General features: G+C 37.4%; 1 protein-coding gene across 8 annotated transcripts in view; it reads right to left on the bottom strand.

Annotated features, from left to right (window-relative positions):
• FAM13B (family with sequence similarity 13 member B) overlaps positions 1-15853 on the bottom strand; it is an 87296-nt gene that overhangs the window by 5996 nt on the left and 65447 nt on the right. For 7 of the 8 annotated variants that reach the window (XM_082834966.1, XM_082834967.1, XM_082834968.1 and 4 more), the window contains 10 exons: positions 14478-14542; positions 11999-12047; positions 11412-11559; positions 8595-8660; positions 6987-7197; positions 6222-6351; positions 4951-5032; positions 3069-3298; positions 566-649; positions 241-336 (listed from right to left, as the gene is read on the bottom strand). In XM_082834966.1, coding sequence (XP_082691092.1) covers positions 241-336; positions 566-649; positions 3069-3298; positions 4951-5032; positions 6222-6351; positions 6987-7197; positions 8595-8660; positions 11412-11559; positions 11999-12047; positions 14478-14542 — 1161 coding nt within the window. The remainder of the gene's footprint in view (positions 1-240; positions 337-565; positions 650-3068; positions 3299-4950; positions 5033-6221; positions 6352-6986; positions 7198-8594; positions 8661-11411; positions 11560-11998; positions 12048-14477; positions 14543-15853) is intronic. The other variant, XM_082834963.1, reaches the window with a different exon arrangement.

Below are 15853 nucleotides of genomic sequence, written 5' to 3'. Positions count from 1 at the left end.
AACTTGTCAGGACTTAATGACATAATCATAAGTAAAAATGCTTGTAAGAGTGCCTGGGAAGTAATAGTAGGCATTTATTATTAACTTCCTATTCTTTTAAAGCAGTAACCTCACCTTACATACACAATTCTTGTTACCTTGGCTGTGTATTTCTCTAATATACCACCATAATAATAATTTTTTTTTAAAGAGTAGGTTTTGGTAAAATGAACTAGATAAATATTCGCATGTTTTACTTACAAGGACAGGAGTGATGCTAGCTCTTGTCAGCATCTGTTTTACAAGTCTGTATCTATCATAAAGAGGTTTAACAATGTGCCTTTCTTCCCTGGTTACCTGAAGCAAGAAAAATGGAAATCACCTAGTCATCAGAAATCTAAAATTTCTAAAACATTGAGCAATATCACTTTCCCTGCAATTTTTAAAAAGTAATTTTAAATAAGTAGGCAATCTCCCAAATGTAGGAAACAATGCTCTATGAAACAGCTCTGAAGATGTGGGCCACAAAAGTGATTCATGTTCTTGAAGACAGAAAATCAAATCTTTTCAGCAAGAGAGACATTACCGGCCTTCCATGTTGACTTTCATAATAAAGAAGACTTTTCTGGAGAGAAGTTTTCTCTTCTACCAAATGATCTTTTGTCATTTTCTAGAATAAAAACAAACAAACAAAAAAATCCTTCCATTAGCAGCATCATTCCCTTCCCCAGCACAATGTAAATAATTTGGCTGAAAGGGCAGCCCATTACCACTCTTGCTTAGGTTAATAAGAACACATCTTTTGCTTATGGATTTGCAGGCAACATTTTTCAGTCTCTTGGAGAATCTGGTCTTCTAAAACTAGGTACCAACCACCTTTGGTGGTTTGATTTATTATATTTTATCTGAATAAGTGATGAATACCAGAGCTTAGTACCTTGGGTAAGTTACTTAGCCTCTTTTTGTTCAACATCCTGATCTGTAAATGGGGATACTTCACCTACCTCACAGAGCTCTAATGAGGACTAAATGAGTTAATATGTTGTAAAGGCATTTACACAGTGCCTACTCAGCACACAATAAAGAAAATAAATGCCTATTAGTTTATTTAATTTTGCACATAATCTTTTTTTTTTTTTGCGGTACGCGGGCCTCTCACCACTGCGGCCTCTCCCGTTGCAGAGCACAGGCTCCGGACGCGCAGGCTCAGCGGCCACGGCTCACGGGCCCAGACGCTCCGCGGCATGTGGGATCCCCCCGGACCGGGACACAAACCCGTGCCCCCCGCATCGGCAGGCAGACTCCCAACCACTGCACCACCAGGGGAGCCCTGCACATAATCTTTTATTAGCAGTATAACTATAATTTTGTTGTGTGTGGGCACAAACACAAAACACAGGCACACAACAAGCACAGGTCTTAAACCTGGTGTTTCTCCTAAACTGTTAAAATCTGGCAGCAGTATAGTGGAAAGATCCTGAAAAAAGCTCAACAATGTCAATTTGTGACCCTAGCCTTCTACTCTATGACTTCAGTTCCCCTTCATCTGGCACTTTCTTTATACTGAAAGTAAGATACTCTTCTCCCATCTTTCAGTACTCTAATGGTAGTAGGCAGGAATCCCAAATTTATTTGCCCATAACTCCTTCTCCCTTTGTTCCACAGCACAACCTTTTAACATACCAATGAACCAATGTTCCACAGAATACACTTTAACCCAAATAAAACTCTCCAATTACTCCTAGGACTAATTAAAATTACCCTGTTTGTCATCAGAATGAAAACTAGAGGTACAAAAAAAACTTCAGTGGATATGTACTTCCTATAACAAGCATTTTAGATTATGTACGTTCAGTAGAGGACAGCCAGGTGAAGACTCTGTAAAACATTGTGATTTCAACCTCAAGCTTGTACCTTAAACCTAGGAAAAGGAATTTGAATAAAGCTAATCCAATCAAAATCATTTATAGGAAAGGGGTTGAGGAGGAGAGGAGGCTGGTATAACATAAAAGTAAAACCAAGAAAAATTGGGGGAACTTCCCTGGTGGCACAGTGGTTAAGAATCCACCTGCCAATGCAGGGGACATGGGTTCGATCCCTAGTCCGGGAAGATCCCACATGCCGCAGAGCAACTAAGCCTGTGTGCCACAACTACTGAGCCTGTGCTCTAGAGACTGTGAGCCACAACTACTGAGCCCGTGAGCCACAACCACTGAAGCCCAGATGCCTAAAGCCCATGCTCTGCAACAAGAGAAGCCACCGCAATGAGAAGCCTGTGCACCGCAACGAAGAGTAGCCCCCACTTGCCACAACTAGAGAAAGCCTGCATGTAGCAATGAAGACCCAATGCAGCCAAAAATAAAGAAAGAAAGAATGAAAGAAAAACTGGGGAGGGGAGCAACTAGAATTTCTAATCCAGCTCTGTTTGAAGGGAGAAAGACTCCAATATTTCGATCATGAGGTATACTCTGTTGTCAAGATAGGAATGCACATCAGGATTCATCACTGCCTGGACAAAAGTTCACCTAAGACCATCTACCTCTGTAGTCTCCCAGCAAATTTCATCTGATAAATGATCTTGGTTGCCAAGTGCTTTGACCAGGACTGCCCTAGGCATAGGCTATACTAAGTAATGGTTCTTCATAAAAATGCATTCAATTAGTCCTCATAACTAATTGTGTTAGTACTTTAATGGACATAATCGCAGTCACATGGCTGTTGAAGGGACTCAGCAGCAGAATGCATATAATATAACCAGTCAGGAACTGGCATAAGCTAAGAATTTAATACATACAACTACTAAGACACAAGGCCAAGATTGAAACTCTGGTATATTTCGTGCTCTTAACACACTCATCTTGCTAACTGCCTCCAATATAAGTGAACAGACCACATTCTAGTTTTTTTAGTTTTATTATTTTGACTCAAGCACTTCTGTTGTGCTGATAAAAACATGCTTCTATAACTACAAACCTGGAGAGTAAACTGAGGCCAGCAGACTACCTAGACATCTTTATGCCACTATTGTAATTATTTTATTTCAGGTATTCTAAAGGCTAGTCTGGGCAAAAACCATAGCTCAAGATTACTTTGATATCTTCTGGAAGACACCTCTCAACACGTTTTTCTTTCAGTCTTTTCAGAATAAGTTCAAGTGTTGCTTCCTTAGATGGCTTCTTCTCCTTCTGAATGACCCGGGATTCATCTTCATTCTCTTCATCTTCATGGTCTAGAGAAGAGCCAAAGCTTTTTGGAAGAGTGTTACTACGTGGACGTGTCTGAGGTACAAACTCTCCATCAGAGGTTTTGTGTTTTGCATCTACATTTCAGAACCAAGAGGGTAGATCAGTAATACTGATTTTAGCTAAAATGAAGTTAGGTCAAAAAAGGTGCAAGAGATGCAAAAGCAAAGTATACATCAACAACACACAGGCTCAGATATTTCAAAGTCACATGAAATATTTAAATTATATATATACACTGAGAGAATTATATGGTTTTCCTTTCAACCAATATTCATAGAAAGCCGACTAAAGTGATGCTCTGATGAGCATACAGTAGTAAACAAACAAACATGGTCTCCGTTGTCATGGAGCATGTATTCAGGAAGTAAAAAAACAAAAACTAAGTAATCAGATTAATAAACAAAATAATTTCAATGATTGCTAAGTGCTATAAAGAAGATAAAGTAGAATGATGTCACAATGTTAAAGAAGTGTGCTTTTTGGAAGAGCAACTCCTTTGGATGGAATTGACAAAGAAGGCCTTTCTGAGATGGTAACGTCCTAGTTGAACATGGATTTAAAAGGAGCTAACCTAGCATAGAAGATTTAGGGGAAGAACATTTCTCCCCAGTTGAGGCAATAGCCAGGGCAAGGTCCCTAAATCATGACATATTTAAGGAACAGAAAATGAGGAAAAGTGATAAAATGGGCAAAGGGCAGAGTATAAAGGGCCTTGAAAGCCTGGGTAAGGGGTTTGGACTTTATTCTAAGTGGAAAGGGAAGTCCACTGAAGAGCTATGGACAAGATAGTAACATAGTTTTTATAAAAGATAATTTTGGCTGCTATGCAGAGAAGGCACTGCAGGACAGTAAGAGTGGAAGAAAATTGGGAAATTAGTTAGGAGGCTAATAATTTAACGACACTCATTAGTAATACATTCAAGGTAGTGATTCTCACTGATGGTTGGAAACTGGTGTTACACGAGGAAATTTTTGACAGAATTTTAAGGGAAAATTCTAAAGAAGTAGGAGAACTTATTTAACCATAAGAATGTAAATAAACTCAATGACAATAGGGACCCTGTTTGTCTTGTTCACTGCTACAACCTCAGATGTCTTCAAGTACTTGGTATTTACAGACACTAAAATTTCTGTTGAATAAATTCAAATGAGTAAACCAAAATGTGATGCTCCAGATTACAAACCCACACTCGGTACAGATAATTTTTTAGGTATTAACAATTATTAAAAAGCATGTTCACTGAACAGCCACAAAGGAAATAAACCTTAGCAGGTGCTATACTGGACTGACACCCAGTAACACACGACCTAGTTTTTGATTCAAGACGACTTACAATTTAGTCTTTGTAGTATAAAAGGCTGATGATTATTCTTAGCCTTGGATGAAATACCCACCAAAAATTCTTAATACCTACCCAAACCCAAAACTGCTTAATATTTGAAATATGTTTCATATAAACTTCATAATACAATACCACCTGTGAATATATAATCTAGGGTACCCTTCAAAAGACTATTACTAATAAAAACACATGAAAGACATTTGGAAGAATGTAATATAGTATTGCAACTTTGACCATAACTACTAAAAGAACAAGAGAACTTTTATTTTTCCAGATAGTGTCCAAGATTTAAAATTACCAAAAATTATAACTATAATTCTCAGATATTATTATAAAGAATATTTTAAAATGCAATTATATTAGAAAAATGGCACATTTTATACCTTTGATTTGCTTTCGCAGTTTGGTGAGCTCTGTCATCCATTTTAATACCTTTGGATTGGCTGCTATATCACTGTAGGAGGGCTGAAAATTAAGAAAACAGAATCACTGATTAGGCACTCATCAACCCCCTACCTGCGCTAAGTCCCTCTCTGATAATTGCCTTTGCCCAAAGGAGCTGCCTGGCCCAAGGTTACAACCCCTCCTCCAGAGCAGCCAGCATCCATGACTGGTTATGTGGGATTAAAAAGGCCTGGCGCCCTCATCTCAATTCAGGTCAATCCTGAGCAGCCATCCTAGCTTGAGACCCCGTGGAACCTCCTCTACTAAACCATGCTGGCCTCACTCCTTACAGCTGCGATTCTCCCTAAACACTCTCTTGGAAATCGCATGCACTGAAATCTCTGTCTCAGAATGTTCCCAGATGATCCAACCTAAAACAACTCTACCACTATAAATCTACTCATAGATAGACGCTGTTCTTTCATAAAGATAGTATTTTAAGAGATTTGTTAACACATCAATAAAATTAAGATATGAAATTCTAAAAAAAGAAAGAGAATCCATTTAAACCTTTGTGGGTAAGCAATGGTTTTTGTTTTTTGTTTTTTTTGCCATGCCGCACGGCATGCAGGATCTTAGTTCCCCGACCAGGGATTGAACCTATGCCCACTGCAGTGGAAGCGTGGAGTCTTAACAACTGGACCGCCAGGAAGTCCCAATGGTTATTTTAATTTATGCCCAGATAGTATTTTATAGTTCTCCTGGCAGAGATTTCACTCAATCCTCATTTCATCTTACTTTAAGTAGACAGGGCAAGATATTAAGTAAAGCTCTCTTGGAGGAGGGCCTATCAACTGGCAGAAGCCAGATTTGAATATGGGTCTTCCGACTCCAAGTATAGGGCTTTTTCCACTTCACATGTTCTAATTATTAAATATCTCATCCCTCCACCCCCACATCCCCTGGCTACCTGTGGTTTTTCAGAGAGCACAGCATTAACGTGATTTGTCAATGTAAAGTATTGGCTTTAAGAATTCTACAAGCTGTTTTCCAATAGAAATATAAAAATGCAATGGTGCAATGGCAAGAATACTGGTCCGGAATCAGAAGGCTAAGGACCTATATAATCTCAGATCTACATGATCACTATTTCTCTGGGCATCTTAGATTCGTTCTCTCTCGCAGGAAAGAGATGGAGGACTTTCTTGGAGAGCATTAGTCTCCAAGTTCCAACAGATCTACCTCACAGTGGACAATGCTACAAACTTACCTTGCTATTTCTTTCCCTTTCAAACTGTTCCTCAAATTGTCTGATTTTTTTCTGAAGTTTCTTGACTAAGTGGTATGGTGTTCTGTCTTCTCTTTTTTCATCTTTTGAACTAAAAGATGATCTTCGAGTCCTGAATTAAAACAAGAGGCAAATACTGTTAGTTAAATCTTTAAGTTATCGACACCATCTCTCTTATTATCCTGATAAAAAATGATACTATTACCAAGAAGTATATTTTTAAAGTGAAATTAAGTCCCTAACACTAAAGGACAGGTAGTAAAAAGAAACTTAAACTATGTTAGAGACCACAAAATTAGCTAACACAAGTAGCAATGAAAACAATTGGGAATCATTCAAAAGTTGTTTGGGCAAAGGCAGAAGAGAAACAAAGACATCTAGCAGCTCAGAGCTCTTTTGGTGTTCAAACTGCAAAGGAAAGGTTCTAACTTTCAGGATCAATTTTAAGTTTTGATGATAAAAACATCTAGGATTGGTGAGCTCCACTTGCAGCTTCCCTTCCAGAGTTCTATATTTCAGTCACAAGTGAATAAAAACACCATGGAAAGATGTCTTATTGGACAGCAAGCCTCCAAAATACCTCAGTGAACTCAGAATTTAGGGGCAGCCAAAATAAAAAATTACAAAAGCATGCTTCATGAAATAGGGGAGAAAGCTCTCAACTGCAGGTCTGGAGGATTAAAATCTCTCAAAGGACCTGGGTATGTGATAGGATTCACCTCCCATAAGAACATAAAAGTCATATACCTAGCAAAAGAAAGTGCTTTCGATGAGGAATCCAATGTTTCTGGATCATGTAGGAAACGCTGGCTTTGCCCAAAATCTAAACTCCGGTGTGATAATACTGGAGGACAGTCCTCTTCCAGAGGATGATGATTCATTCTTCCAGCTTGTGGAGAGAGTTGAGCTTCTCCAGACTCAGAGTCTTCCTGCCAAGACTTAAAAGCAGGAAATGGCTCTGCAAAACAAACACAAAGAATAGTACCATGGGTCTCTTGGTTTCACATGGAAAAAAAGTCACGCAATACCAGCTATATGTTCTTTAAACCTTTATCATTATGCAGTGGTTCATATAATAATTATGGGTTACTAGGGTCTTCATAAAGCCTAATATAGTTTAAAATTGTCTGAGCTTCATTTTTCAGCTCAGAGTTCTAATTTCACATAAGGAGTTACACTTTAAATTTCTGAACCCAGTCACAAAGTAAGAAGGGACACTGTCAAGCTCTTTAAAATTAAAATGTTATTTTTCAAGTAGGGAAAAGTCTTCTTTTAGAAACAGTAAACACTTAACAGTCATCAGTTAGGAATTTAACTTAGCCAAATGCTGCCAGGTGAATAAATCATCCCTCACTGTAAAATTACTGTGTTAAGAACTGGAAGCTATTCCCCATGCTATTCAGAACACTTACCAAATGGAGTTCTTGGACTCCAAAAGAATTCTAACCTTCCCAAACAAAAGCAGCTAACTCACCTGACAGTACCTGGCCTCTAACATTAAACTGTGGTGATTATTTTCTGCTACAGGATTCCTGTGTATAATACATATTTTAATAATTAAACACCCCAAAGTATGACCAAGACAAAATTTAAAAGCACTACTCCCTCTTAAGCACATCTATTTTATTGGAGTTATCCTGTATGTTCTCAAATGAAGTCATGTTAAGATATATGATGTCTTTGCACAAATAAGGTTTGATTACATACAGAACACATATAGATAAACACACAATCCACAAATATACTCCAAATACAAAATTATCTTCAAGTATCACTGGATTCAGGGTGGGGATTGGGACTTTTCCATCTACACGTTAACTTTATAACTACAGTGTAAAACGTTGATACTGTGGCTTTTAATAGCAAAAAATAGTTAAGTATTTCTGGATGCAAAAATGGCTTGACAGTGTCAGAAATCAAGAATGATGTTTTCTTTTTCTTCATACAATACCTACGCATTGCTACTAATTTAGTTTAACTTTATGCATTAGCAATTTAAAGCATTACTTTTTTTCAGGGTAACATAATTAATTTAGTTCTTAAAGCCCAGATCAATCTGATAACTAAAAATTGAGTACTAAGCGTGCAATCCCATAATAAACCCAGCAATAAAGTGATTTTCAAAACAACCCTTGTACCTGCTTCCCAGAAAATAAGTAACTGGTAATAAACATTTTATGAGAAATCTCCTGTTTTAAGAAAAGAAGGAACTAACAAAAACAATATTTTCTGGGTATCATCTTTAACCCAGAATAGTTTTCCTAATATATGGGGACAGCAGGAGAAGGGCTAATAAAAAGGTAAACAAAGTGAACCATAAAAAGGCAAAGCTAAACTATGGCGAACCATACTTACCCTCCCCATCTCTCTGCAGATGCATTGTTTTGAAATCAATGAGGGGAAAAGTGATAGGGCATGACGCTAATAAAATGGAAAAAATGGCAAAAAATACTAAAGTGAACACACAGCACAGTCAGAACAAACCATACACATAACTAACACAAAGCCAAAGATACCAAAAACATTTCCCTAAAACCAGTTAGGCATTCTGCTCAAAAACTTTATTCAAAGAAATTACTACTAACCAAACTTTAAAAACAAACACAAACATACATTTCTGTTTCAGCAAGCAAGGCAAAAAAAAAAAAATCAAAGTAGTGCTGTTCTATTAAAACTCAAACATAAAACTGAAGAAATGGAAACTTAATCAGGTACTGTTGAAACTTTTCAGTATAAATGATTTGACAGAAAAATATTTCCTTTAGTTTGCTCTTTGAAAAGATCCTACTGTATTTCATTCAAGAGTCAGCAGGAAAGAATCTGAAGTAAAGATGTTGTCTACTTCCATTAAAAACCAAGATCTTTGGATGGCTGCTACAAATGCATACTGGTGGCAGACATGTGCTACCTGCTTGCTAACTGCATTCTGCGGACTACCCTTTGAACAATACAAAAAAACAAAACCCACATACTTAGGAAGAGTGAGGTGGTCCTCCATTTGAAGTCACCCTACTTCTCTATTAAGAGTCATTTCAAATGGGGTATGTCTCTGATTCCAAGGTATGTAGGGTCTAAAGTAATTTGGTCTCTTAAGGAAGACTATTATTTAGAATATCTTGACTCCCAGTTGTAGAAAATCAGTCTCTGTATTATGGGGCACAGTTGGAAAGAACATGGTCTGCTAATAGCTACTCTCCCAAGCACATGCAGAGTTCATGACTGAGAAGTTTACTCAGATGTCTACTGCTCTTGGCTCTCTGAAAGTCACTGACCCTTACTCCTGGAGGAGCCAGAAGGAGGTCTACGAGGACTTGTCACAGCCAGGTAGCTAACAGGGCAGTTCAGACACTGAAAATCAGGGATCAGGAGTACATAGTGACCTACTTTCCCTACCACCACAAGTTGTAAAGGATGGATTCTGACAAAGCAACAAAAGAGAGCCTACCATCAGGGGATGGTCTCTTTGGGGAAGCCTCCAGAAAGCTGAAGCTGGACAGAGAATGTCCTATCTCCTCAGACAATGGAAAACAAATGGTCTTCTATGCTTAAAACTTAAGATCAGAACCCTTAGGACAAAGATTGTAAAGGGCTATTTATCTGCATCCTCCAAAAAGAAGCAGGATTAAATCCTCTGCCAGAATCCCAGCTTTATCTTTCACAGACTCTTTTCCTACTACAGCTCAAGGGATGCTCTATTGACCACCACTCCTTTTCAGTGACCATGCCAGGATAAATAACTAAAATGGACATCTGATCTTCACTGCCACCAGAATGCTAACGTATCCCTAACTCTGGGGAGCAACTTCATAAATTCCAAACATCCTGAATAACCCAGAACAAAGTAAATGGAAGACAACTTCCTGATTTAGTCTAAGTTAAGACACATAATATGCCATTAGGCATGCCAAACACCTAGACCAAAAAAGGGGTAGGAGGGGGAGGAGGAAAGACAGCAATAAAGATTGGCACAATGATTTGTTCGGGGCTTTTAGAAAATTGGCTATACCTTAAAAATAAATAAATAAAAATGCTCCTACTGTGATCAGGTACATAGACTTGAGGTGGCAAAAGGAGTGCGTGGTATTGGCATTGCAATTCGTCTTGTTATTGCTACTGTATGTCACTGGCTAACTTGCCAAAGGTGAGATTACCAAGGGATCTTCATCCAAGTGAACAAATATACAACTTTAAGATTTCTGAGTGGTCTCCTTGTCTCTTTACATAGGAAGGTGTATGATCCAGAGGCCTCCTGGATCCAAATTTGCTTCTTACTTCCACTCCTAACCGCAACATTTTATTTGAAAGTTTACAAACACACAGCAAAGTTGAGAGAATTTTAAAGTGGACATCTATATACCAATCACCTAGATTCTACCATTAACATTTTACTATACTTGCTTTATAACATTCCCATTCCATTAACCATCTTATTTTCTTCATGGATTTCAAAGTAAACTGTAGATACCTGTATACTTCCCCATAAACACTTCTGCATGCAAATCATTCACTGAAGTTCAGTATTTATTTATACTTTTTGCTTCTTTTGATTTAAAAAAACCTTACATACAATGAAACGCAAGTCTTAAGTATATATCTGCTGAGTTTTGACAAATACATATACCCATGTGGCTTGCCTTTTTAAATTAAAATTAAAATTTCTCTCCTTTGTAAAATTTGTTAGGACCCTGCTCCCATACCTTCATAACCTAATACAGAGATACAGGGATACAGTACAATATGTGCTTACAAATAACCTTGAAGACAATTTCTTTTTAAATGTATTCCTGATGATTATAAAGAAAAGGTAGCTATATATAAGCCCTCTGTTTAAAGTGGTGAGATCCCCAAGCCCTAACATACCAGACTTTCAAAAACTGGGAGACAGCACCTGGTTTAACAATTAACAAAATCCTATCCTTGATTTTAATTTTTTCATCAGTTTTAACATCCATCTTCAGAGCTAATGGATAAAATAAGAACTTCTAGTTCAAATGAGATAGTTGCCCCATAATTTCATTAGTGCATTTGAGTAAAAATAGTCACTCACTCTTACATGAATCAAATAAAAATGAATAAGGTTGCTAAGAAAAGGGCAGTAATCTCATTACTGCCTTGGGTAATTTCAGTTACAAATAACATTATCAGGAAAATAATGTGTGTGGGTAAAATTACCTTCCCATTTATCACCGTCAGAAACATTCTTCAGATCTAACTGTGGAATTTGGACACATGCTGCCTCCCCTTGAACACCAACACTTTGACCTCCTGGCACTTCTGATTCAGTGTTGGCATTCAAATCACATATCTTGCTACTAGAATCCTGTATTTTAAAATAAAGAATACATTTCACAACAAAGAAGCTTTTCACACCCAGCTTAAAGACAACCAGCATATATCCTTGTGTAGTCTTCATTAGTTTACTGTGCCTACAGTTAACTGTCCCACTCCCACCATTCAAACTATTTTCAAATACAAATGTGCAGTTTTTATAATACATCTTACTGGAACACAAAGTTTGGATCCCAAATTGAGAAAATTGTTTTCATAACTAAGTTTCTTGTAACCAAAAGTGGCAAATAACACAAAAACAAACAAAAAAACTAAAGTGGCAAATCAAGTTGCTGCTTAACTGTAAAACATTTGGTAAGAGTATTTACATTTCAACCTATTAAACCCAAGAGTTAAAGGTCAGATACAATAACTGGTAGATTAAACCTAGTCGAACTTTTAAGAACCATAAGAGAAAAAATAATTCTTACCAGAATGAAGTGTGACAATTTATCACTGTCAAATGACAAACATTCTTTCCTAAAAATCAAGTGAAGTTATTAGTCTTTTAAGAATAAATTGGTTCCTATCATTGCATATTTCTTACCTAGATTCCTCTCTTCCTCATACAGTTAGGATTTACAGGGTGAGAGCATAAAACAACAACTGGACATATGCCCATTCTTTGGAGCCTTATTATCTGAAAATCACACACTACTGAAAAGATCCACAGAATCAGTTCAGGTGTAGAAAAATTAAGTAACATTAACCACCCCTTTACACAGCCACTCCCCCAAAAGAAAAACACTTTAAAAGGAAAAATATAATCCACAATAAATAAAAGCCAAAAGAACTGAATGTATAATGGAAAAGATTTTATAAAAATAAATATTAGTTTTAACCAAATAACTTTATTCTCTCCCACTCTGGGACACTTTTTTCCTTTTTAAAGATTTCTTAAAGGTATAGCTATGTACCTATATATATATATATATATATATATATATATATATATTTTTTTTTTTTTTTTTTTTTTTTTTTTCCCTGCGGTACACGGGCCTCCCACTGTTGTGGCCTCTCCCATTGCGGAACACAGGCTCCGGGCACGCAGGCCGAGCGGCCATGGCTAATGGGCCTAGCCACTCCGCGGCATGTGGGATCTTCCCAGACCAGGGCACGAACCCGTGTCCCCTGCATCGGCAGGCGGACTCTCAACTGCTGCGCCACCAGGGAAGCCCTATGTACCTACATTTTAAATCTGATGGTATTCTATTACAATCAAAACAAGGTTACTACTTCTAAACCTCTCCTTCCTAAAAATATAATGGTAACATGTAAAAAGGAAATTTATAAAATCTCAATTCACTTCTTATTCCCCCATAAAAACTAACCCCCATCTAGAACAAGTGTTAAAGCAAGCTGTCACAAATGATCTCTACCTATTTGACCAGTCAACACAGTATCTAGTATCACAGTAGGTTATCAATATGCCGACTGCGGGAAAGTTCTCCTCCCCAAAGACACTGTGGCAATTTACAAAGATACTCACTGGTGCTGCTCCTACCCTGCCATAAAAGAGTGTGCATAAAAGAACTGCAAGAAGACAGGTCTTGATCTAAATATGGATTCTTGCTGAGCATGAGAAACAAACTAAATTCCCTGGGAAGCAAAAGCCCTCTTTTGCTTAGAGTGGGAGCAAATGGGGGGATGAGCTAAATTCTACCCTAACAGACTAAAAGACCTAATCACCTAAATTTGAGAAACATTGAGTGTTAAACATGCAAAATGTAATCCACTTAACCAAGAAAATCTTTGGGTCTAAAAACAAGTTTGCTAACCTATACATAAGTTGAAGGGGAAAGAGCTTTCTTGAAAAAGATTGAGTCCTCACTAAATGGATCCTTATTGTTCTACCAAATCCAGATGTCATCATTCTGGGGATGCCTGTTAATGCTGTTAATCTTTTATCTTCAGCCCATAGCTCCAATATTCCCTGGGCTGGAAGAAGATCATTCCTGCCTCCTGAAAGGAAGCACAAGGAACTGCTGTAAGCAGGAAATCTGTGGACCTTCAGAGTATGGGGACGCTCCAGAGACATGGCTCCAAAGAATTTACGTGCCCTCAGAGAACAGGTTTCCTACCCACAATTAAGAGAGACAACGGCATTAATGCAAGTTTACCTCTGCCAACAGGCTATCACCAAATTAGTAATGCTGTATGGGACTTCTCAGTATTTACAATCTAGTCTCCAACTTCATTACTAATGTGTTTTTAGAATATCAAATCATCATTCTGAAGAAAATTATAACACACTTCTTAGCAATGTCTTAAAGAATCATAAAAAGAGTAATGACACCCACAACCTACTTTAAAACATTCTAGAAAGCTTCTGTTTAAAGGGACTTTATCTATCGAGTAACTATGGGGACTACATATGGCTGAAATACTCATTGCCTCAGGGATCCCCCTTCCATTACTGCTGGCCAAGGACATAAACAAGCACCAACTGCATAGGACTGTACTGGGACACATGGAAGAGTAGTTAGAAGGGGAACAAAAACATCCCTACATATTTGTTGATGCAACTATGTTACAAACTTTCAGTTAGCTATCCATAGTTCCAAGACTATGAATTAACTCACTGAAATGTATTCAAAATATCAATAAACTCCCAAATTGTTCTACAAATCAGCTGAAAGTTTTAAGTGTCTCCAAGAAGGCTGTGTTCTTCCTTCTGAACATTTTCCAAGTTATAACTAATGTCTGTCTGAACCTGCATCTACTTTCAATATTTATGGACATTTAATATGCTTTATACTTACCATCAAAACAAAACATTTGGTTTTTTAGATCATCTAAAATGTATGTTATAATGGATAGCTTCATCTAAAACATTCACCCCAGAATCTGTAAAGAACTTCAATTCTCAAAATGAATAATTAATTAGCAACAACAAGAGAAAATGCTTACCTCTCAAGACAGCCATCTTCACCATCACCATGATCACTGCATGGCTCTAACAGTATACCTACAGTCTGACAAAAAGAACACACCACCATATTAATGGAGTTCCCATCACTTACATATGAGACGAAGTTTCCGATCTAAATTAGGATATTAGATTATAAGTTAGTCAAATGCCCCTCTTTAACTACTACTTATAATAGTCTATAGATGTTAGCATCTCTTTTTACAGAGAGTAATTTATCTTCCTCAAAACCTGAGTCTTATGTGTGTTTGCGTGTGTGTGTATAAAATGAGGACCCTGCATTTCTTGCTACCCCAGTGGGCAATAGGTACTGCTACTACTATCACATTCTTTTTCCTTCCTTAGAATTCTCTCCTCTGAAAATGATGGTCTGCTACTTCTATTTCTCCTCAGCCATGAACATACAGGTTGGTTAACTTCCTAGCAGGTAACAGAGGAGTCATGTAGTTCACCAGATCCCTTTATTACATACAATTGAAATAACACCTCTGAACCTCAGAAACACATGAGAAGGCTCCTGCATTTTCCAATGGACTTAGTGACATCATCCCATGCTTATTCCTCCCTTAAAATAAATACTTCCCAAGTCTAATACAAATGTCTTGTGCATTACTTCAAACTATGTAAACTTTTTAGTGTCTTTGATGATCACCTCTGAAATCAACAAAAGCTTTGATCTTCTTAGATTCTTCTTAAGAAACTACCACTTGTGCAGTTTTGTTTAATATGAAAGACAGTCTGTAAGGAGCTATTAAAATACTTCTCTCCTTTCCAACTAGATATCTCTGTGAAGCTAAACTGGCCTCATGCACTAGAAACAAAAGAACCTATAGAACAGAGAGAATGCAGAAGCAGGTATGAGAATCCAGCTGACTTCTGTTAAGTCAGACAGACATTAACCAGATTTGTAGATATGTATAACAATGCCGTGCCTCAAATTAACTATTTTTAAAAATAGCTGCTTTTGAGCAGAAGTAAGAAGAACTACATTCTTGCAGCCTGTGGAACAAAAACCACATTCACAGAAAGATAGACAAGATGAAAAGGCAGAGGACTATGTACCAGATGAAGGAACAAGATAAAACCCCAGAAAAACAACTAAATGAAGTGGAGATAGGCAACCTTCGAGAAAAAGAATTCAGAATAATGATAGTGAAGATGATCCAGGACCCTGGAAAAAGAATGGAGGCAAAGATCAAGAAGATTCAAGAAATGTTTAACAAAGACTTAGAAAAATTAAAGAACAAACAAACAGAGATGAACAATACAATAACTGCAATGAAAAATATACTAGAAGGAATCAATAGCAGAATAACTGAGGCAGAAGAACAGATAAGTGACCTGGAAGACAGAATGG

This window comes from Leucopleurus acutus, assembly GCF_964270905.1.
Source record: "Leucopleurus acutus genome assembly, chromosome: 3".
Classification (NCBI taxonomy): Eukaryota; Metazoa; Chordata; class Mammalia; order Artiodactyla; family Delphinidae; genus Leucopleurus; species Leucopleurus acutus.
Note: the sequence above shows the minus strand (reverse complement) of the source record. Positions and strands in the feature narration are given on the sequence as shown.